At 34.6% G+C, this 8127-nt stretch overlaps 1 protein-coding gene across 1 annotated transcript; it reads right to left on the bottom strand.

The window, feature by feature from the left end:
• Positions 1-1686: 1686 nt before the first annotated feature.
• LOC115719475 (uncharacterized) lies at positions 1687-5963 on the bottom strand. The gene is made up of 10 exons (XM_030648537.2): positions 5801-5963; positions 4950-5120; positions 4676-4848; positions 4051-4478; positions 3596-3949; positions 3027-3469; positions 2762-2924; positions 2526-2687; positions 2353-2441; positions 1687-2251 (listed from the first exon to the last, which is right to left on the bottom strand). Exons 2-10 carry the CDS (start codon positions 5060-5062, stop codon positions 2101-2103), a joined length of 2076 nt encoding a protein of 691 aa, XP_030504397.2. The 5' UTR covers positions 5063-5120; positions 5801-5963; the 3' UTR covers positions 1687-2100.
• Positions 5964-8127: the final 2164 nt, after the last annotated feature.

The raw sequence follows: 8127 nt of genomic DNA, 5'->3' as shown, positions 1-8127 counted from the left end.
TGCAATTTATTATTAAGTTCTATTTATTTTAATTTAATAAACTATACAACAATTATAAAATATCATTTTATAGTGGTATTTGGCAAGGTGCCCGTTGGTATCATTCTAATAGTTGTCCAAGAGTGAAAGTGACGTTTTGTGATTAGTTAGCGATATTTTATAAAAAAAATTATTGCATTAAATTATATAAAATTTAATATTTAATTGTATCAATAGTAATATATCATATTAGAAGGTATTAAACACTAATATCTTTTAGTATTTTTCTTTTATAAGATTATGTGATTACGTTAAGGACTAAAGGTCAATTATGGGACCATATGGCTATGGCTATGGAGGAACGTAAGTCAAAGAGAGAGAGAAGGACATTTAGTGTTGGTTTCACATATTATAAATGCATTTTGACTAAAATTTATCAATATAATTAATTAGTTTACAGATGCTACTAGAAAATAAGGTGGAGAAGAGGACAAAATTATGAAGACGCGTCGTGAATTAAAGGACCATGATTTTCATCACATTCACATTTACATTCACATCTCTATAAATATATTATTTGAGCATCTCAATCATTGATTCTTAATAACATAAAACCATTAATTATTCTCATCAACATCTTTCTTAATAACTTACCTTATTACCTTATGACTTGTTTGTACTTTTATTCAAATTCTATTTTTATATATGTAAATCATTCCATATATATTGTTCTCAAATGAAATGAGTGTCTACCATTGCATCATGCATGCATGCAAATTATTACTTGTCACATGCATGGTCATGGAGATGATTTAGAGATTACTTGGTACGTTAAAAAGCTTTGCATAATTGCATTTCCCTTAATTTAGTCAACAACACCATACATAGTACATACACAAAAGTCGTGATTGGTAGTGAACATATACATACAACTTTACAACTTAGAACAATTAGTGACAATCTCATAATTCAAGTTTGTTTTCTTAAAACTATAACTAGATAGACAGTGACTTGTTGTGGAAAGAAAAAGAACATCGTTACTCTGCTAAATTGTTACCACAAAAGGCGGCAACCTTTTACAAATGGTTAGCAATTATATATTATATGTGAACTCAATACTAAAATATGAGAATCTAAACCAGCGCACCAGCAAGCTCGAAACAAATATTAAGGGTGCCCATAAATCTCTTAAACAGGTTCTGGCTATTGTGTAATGGAAGGATTACAAGATCGGCTAACTTTCCATTTATGGTGAAGACAAAGTGTAATTTATTCAAGTAAATTCCTTGATTTTCAAGTGCCCTTAAGTTTTATTTGCTTGTGGTCTAGTTGGATAATTGAATATTGATGCTATAAAATATATATGATATCCTTCCTTTGAATAAACATGGTGATATTGAGGCTGGAGGTGTTGCCTAAAATGGTTTGACAAATTCTTGAGTCTGTCTTTGGTCATGTCATGTCATGTCATGTCATGGTATGATGTTGTGTGTTGTGTAGGGTCATGACTCATGAGGCTAAAGTGATGGTATGGTGTCAAAGACTCAAAAGCTTGCTTCATGACAACCAAACTGAAACACTCTATCTCTAATTGCACATCCTTTCCAATTAATTAAGGAGATTTTTTGAATGACGACACTTTGTTTAGCAATTTTTACCACTCTCACTTTGTCTATCCGAAAATAGAAAAAACTCGACATAAGACAGTAAAGGAAAGTAGGAGTTGGAGTGGTATTAGTAAAAATAGGATGTTTTACAAAATGGGAAAGAAAATGACATATCTCTATCTATATCTATGATCTAACTCCAAAGATTGATTTGATTGAGGTTGAAATATCCAATCAAGTCACTTACAAAAATGAAGTTAACAAAATACTGAGAGGAATGGCAGCCGGGTCAGAAAAATTGGCAAACCCCTTTTTCCCTCTTTCACAACAAAATAACATATGCTGCATGTGTTAGTCAACTCAACTCAATCTTCTGCTTCCATTGCATTGTCTAATTTCCTTTCCTTTCCTTTCCATATATCCAATCGCTGCTGTTACTTAATGTCATTATTTATGCCTAACATATCCACCACTCTTCCCAAGTGCTATTTCCCACACTCACTCACTCACTCACTCACTCTTCCTTCCATTTGTTAACATACCTTGTGAAGGCATTAGCTCGGTTTTCCCTTGGCGGAGCTCGTACGCGTGTGGATCTTCGCACAACAGCCTCTTCCAATGCCATGCTGTGCATCAGGTCCTTTGTTTTCTCTTGCAGTTGGGTACTGCAACACAACACATTAGCAACAAACAATGTTATGTGAATGATACAACTAAACAACGAGATAAAACACAATTTTTTTTAAAGAACAGAACAGTCACTTGCCTTATTTTCACGTAAAGATGATCGAGATGCTTTTTTAGCGCACACTCTCTCTCGCCCTTGCAGTTTAGAGAACCCATCAATGCATCAAGCTGTTCCAAAAATATCAAGTGCAGTAAGGATCATAAGTACATAAACAAATCACAACATGTTTTAATGTAAAACACCCTTAATACCTCATCCTTGCTACTGTAGTATCCCCACTCCTTGGAATCAGAACTCTCCACAAATATTCTCTCTTCACGTCGAAACCACCAATACCTATTATAATCTTTGTCTTTACCCAAAGGGCTGGTGCGTATAATCCGTTTCTCCATCTCCCGCTCATAATACATTCTCTGTTTCGTAAACAGTGTCAGAAAGAAAAAATGTTTACAAAAAAGACAAAAAGCAAAGAAGAGGTATCACACACTCTTTGTTGTATATTTCTTTTCACAGCTCCTTTTTGGCCATTCTCCAACTGTTTCATTGGTTCCTTCTTAATAGAGTCTTTGCCGTTTTCTGTTGGTGTATTCACATCCACATTAAGTTTCTTGGCCATCTTCTTCGATGAGGTATCTAATTTCTTGCTCTCACTGTTAAATTAATGTTGGAGAAGAATGTAAGCCTCAAACAGAAAGAAACTTCTTAATTAAAGGCAATTAATTATGTAATAAGCTATCAAATAGAATCCAGACCTCTTGCCCTGTGCATCATCCTGTTCATGTTCCGATGGAGAGTCCTCACCCTTTATTTTCTTAACTTTGTTCCCGTACTGCTTTGTGTGAAAACCATTAGCTGACGTGTTTTCTACACACTCTGAATTTGTCACTCCATTGACATCTGGCTCGGTTTTCAATTGTCCTTTCGCTTCTCTTATCTTTCTCCCTTCTTCCAAAGCTTCCTCCCTTTTGGAAGCCCCTAAAAGATGCCTTTGTTCAACAAACTCATCCATTGTCTCTCTAAAAATACATGTCTCAACCACCTGATCGATCAATTCCCGAAGAATTCCTAATTTTAAACAAGTATCTAAAAGGCCATAATGCCCCCTTTTAATAGTTGATGTGCAACTAACTAATTCAGGAATGTCAATCATCTCTAACATATCACACAAATACTCTGTCCAGGTTATTAATGTAATCTGATGCAAAAAAAGAACAACATCATCAAGGAATTCTTAAAATTTTAAGGGATAATGCATCTTGAAAGGTTAATATAACAAAACAAGCATAAGAAAATCTAAAAGATCTGCAGTCCGGTGCTTCACCTTGCAAGTCCGATTTCGTTTCCTTATTGCCATTAAATACTTGCCAGTACCATCGTTCATAAGCAACCGCAGAAGAGCAGCGTGAGTTTCCACAAGAAGAACGGCATTGCTTTCCTTGTGACAGATAGCATTTTCAAAATCTTCAAGAGAGTAAGGGGACAAGTGCAACAACCGACCAAAAGATGAACAAAAGTCCCAGATTAATAAGAGATCTCCAACACATTCCATGGGAACATTGAAGTCCCTTGATGGAACGGGTCGATCAGTAAAGACTGGATCATCCTCGCCGGGCTGCACCAACAGGTCATCGATTGGATATTTGATAGGTTCCACACTTGGCTGATCGCCTACATCCTGGAGATGATAATTATGAGATGCAGCAATGTTATCATATGTTCACCAATAAATATGGAAAAGCAAACTATAACATTACCAAGTCATTAATTTTTTTGTACCTCAATATTCTTTCGTTTCTTATTGTACGCTACTACTAGCCCGTTCTGCAAGAAAAATTTGCCTCTCAACTCCTCAGGAATTGCAGTTGAGATTCCATGTTTTTGTGCCAGTTTCTCGTGAAGAACCCAAGGAGCATTTCTGTATGTTGATTCCCGAATAAACGATTTCCAAACATCTCTAGTAAAAGGCAGCTTCTTTTGTATCAAATCTTTTTTATCCAAAGTTGAATTCCCAACAACTTTCTTGTCCCCATCGAGCCATGCTACCCTATATCTAACTGCATCACCTTCCTCCATAATTTTCAAAACTCTGCATAAATATTCGTTATTATTATTATCCTTCCTTGCATACAGTTCAGCACCCACAAAGACATTGTCTTGCAACTTTGCAGCTAAGGTTTGAGCAAGCTCTCTCATTGAAAGCATACCTGCCAAGACAAGAACTAGTTAAGTGGCATAAATAGAACATAGAAGTGCATAAATACTACAGCTACAGCACAACAAATTAGTCTATTCTTTTTGAAAGATGTTTAATGTATCATTTCAGTAGCTCAACTAACTGCATTCCCTCTCCCCCTTCCTCTAAATAAAATGATAATAGAGAATTCGGTTAGTTAATCCTTACTGTATTGGATGATTCGCAGTGCAGGTACCACAATTTCTTTAGGGAACTGTTGCACCTTCTCATTAGCACGTTTTTCTGAAACCAAAGCTTCTTCATAAGTCAAGTTAGTCTTCCCAGTGACCTTGCACGTCCAAACTCTTCGACGGTATAGATTAATCTTGTTCAAGTACTCACTGATCGAGCGTTAAGTAGACAAACAATCACATTATTAAGAGACATAGATAGACAGATAGGTAAATAAGGTATAACAACAAGAACAATAAGAAAAGGATACTTATAATCAGTGAATATCTCTTTTGTAAAACGAACTTGGAATATGAGCTCATTTGGTTCAAGATCCTCAGGCGTTTCTGCCAATGAATAAGGTTTTCTTTTTAACAAGGGCATCCTAAAGTAAGCTGAGCAGCAAAAGCAACAACAACTAGCCTTGATGCTAAGCCACTTCCTGCAACACAATCAACCACAGAGCATTTAGCTAAACCTAAAGTAACTATTCAAATATTCATAAGTTAATGTCCTTTCCTAAGAAAATCTATGCAAAATAAACAAAATTCCCAAAACAAACTGAAAGTTTCCATCAACAATTAACAAAATAACTTAAGAGTAAGCTCAATCTGAACTATTCATGGAAGAAAAGTCTCTTCATTACAGAAACCCTAAAACAAAGAAGACGAAAAAAACTCATCCTTTTAGATTGAAAAGTATAAAGGTTTGGACTTTGGAAACGAAACTACTAAAGCTAAGAAGTACCCAAAACACAAGTCTTTACCATCGAATCCAAACCATGAAGAAAAAATAAAGAATGCCCAATTGCGTAAAGTGAAATAGAAAACCCTAGAAACGCGAGCGGGGTGAAGTTCGTATAGAAAATCAAAAGGGGTGGCTGACATTGGCGAGAGATTGAAAAAAGAGTAAGGGCAATGCACTACATTGCATTGCATTGATGTTAAACGAAGACAAATCCATAACCAAACACAACAGGAGGACAAACCCAATAAGAATATCAAAATGGAAGAACGAAACCGCAAAATAAACAGCGTTCCCGCCACGAACAGACGAAGCAAGTGAATTAACGTGTAAAAAACGAAACTTTATAGAAAGAGAAAAGGAAAGATTGAAGCTTACAGTTACAGTAGAAGAAGACGATGATGAGAGAGGTGAGAATGGGAGGCATGTAGATTTTAGCGGAGGAGAAGAAGAAGAAGGAAGCCAATGAAGGAACCCACTCGACTGAGTCGACTCGTCTCGACTCGACTCTTCTCTCTTTTGTTTCGAATCAATTAATAAAATAAAAACGGTTTATTGTATATTATATATAGTCCCTCGTTTGTGGGAGCCCAACCCAAATCATTTGACTCTGACTTTTCTAGTGTTCTATTTTTGTAAAAAATGGTTTATTTACTACAAAACTTAAGTAGGAAAAAAAGAAAAAACAATTAATTTCTTAAAATAAATAAAAAAATATTACTTTGATCCTATATTTAAGTTATGACTCTCTATTTTTGTTAAATGACCATCTAATCTCTTTTTCAATAATGAATTTGTATGTATTAAAAAATAAAATTAGAGTTTTTTGTTTCTAAATTTATATTTATAGGAAGTTGTCTTTTTTTTTTCGACTAGGCTCGATGGCTTTTTCTAGGCATATGTACGGCTTGGTTGGGGTTGTATTTTGTTATTGCGATTCGATTTTTGCTACTGCAATTAGTCTTGTCTTTGTTAGTTTTAAGTATTTTAGTCTTGTTGTCTGTGTGACATGTTTTTATTTTGCTTTATTTCGTTATTAGTTCTTCTTTGTTCTTACTGTAAGTGGTTAGAAATAACGAGTTTTTTGTGACTGAAGGGGTTGTTAGTAGTCAAATTACTTGTTGGAATTATTTTACCAGAATCTTAGATTCACTAACAAGTATGTTATTAACATCCTAAATATGAACTTTTAAAACGATATGAAATAAACACATATAAAGTATAAGAAACCTTACAGTGGTTACAGCGGAATATAATGTCTCATTCCACTCAGATCTCTAACCCTTGTATCTTTTATGTAGCAGAGTATCACCAAGATCTGAGTCTGAATCTCCTTCTCTTGAAACTGGATTCTTCACAGCCTAGCACACTATGATTGAGTACTACTTGATGTGTGTGGGCACTCACTCTTTCACTATAGGCTCGGTTTAGAAGAGAGGAAGAGAAAGGGAGTATGGTTTCGGCTAGGGTTAGGGAGGAGTCTCAAATTTTATCTGAAGGAATGAGATGTATCATCTTTTCCCTTAAGCCATCACTACCTATTTATAAGAAACTACCTAGGGTTAGGTTAGATTTATTTAGCATTAAAATAATAGAAAAATAAAGTGGTAAGATCCATACAAAGTGGCAGGCCATGGATTGAAATTGGGCCCCACTTTGCAATTTTTCCATTTTCTTATTTTTCCATCTTATTTTCTCAAAAATGTCAATTTTCTAATTTCACCACTTAAATGCCAATTCTAATTATTTAATAACTAATAATTAATTATTAAATAATATTGTCATTTAATATATTTATTAATTAGACTAATCAAAGTCTCTTAATTAACAAATAAACCCTAAAAACTCTTTCTTCACAATTAAGCCCTTGCTTAGTGAAAATACATAAACTAGACATAGTCTAATTTTAGAATTTTAATTGATTAATCAAAATCAATTAACTGAGGCTTACAAGTAGTATTATCTCAACTAGTATGGGGACCATGGGCCTATGTATCTGAGCTTCCAATAAGCAGACCCAGAATTTACTAAGTAAATTCACTGACTTATTAATTCCTTGTTGCATCCACCATAGAACTTGGAATTGCACTCTCAGTTATGTAGAACGCTCTATATGTTTCCACGATATAGATACGCTATCAGTTATCCATTGTTATAATCCCAATAATCAATGATCCTCTATAGATGATTTACATTGTATAGGGGTTAAAATACCGTTACACCCTTCAATGTATTTTATCTTTAAAACACTTAGCCACCTATAAATGATATTTTAGTGAACTAAACATAATCACTGAAACGAGTACTCAACTATTTATCTCTGTTTAGCCAAGCTCGAAGAAAATCATCATTTCACTTCTATACCCTGATAGAAGCTATAGATTCCAAATCTATGTTTAGCGCTCTCACTCAATTGCACTACCATGTTCCCAAAATGTACGTATCACCCTGACCAAAAAGTAGGCTTAACTAACAAATCAAAGAACATGTATAATACTCTTGAGATCGAACCTAACCATGTCAGGATTAAGATCATTTGATCTAGGATCAACTAGGTGATATTGAATGGAATAGATATTACGGTAAGTTTAACATATCTAATTCAAAGTTCAATATCGGTCCCTTCCGATGCATACTCCATGCATCCAACCCAAGCTTTACTTTAATCAATGCCTTGGAAAGGACATAACACTTATCCAAGGTGC

This window comes from Cannabis sativa, chromosome 2, assembly GCF_029168945.1.
Source record: "Cannabis sativa cultivar Pink pepper isolate KNU-18-1 chromosome 2, ASM2916894v1, whole genome shotgun sequence".
Taxonomy (NCBI): Eukaryota; Viridiplantae; Streptophyta; class Magnoliopsida; order Rosales; family Cannabaceae; genus Cannabis; species Cannabis sativa.
Note: the sequence above shows the minus strand (reverse complement) of the source record. Positions and strands in the feature narration are given on the sequence as shown.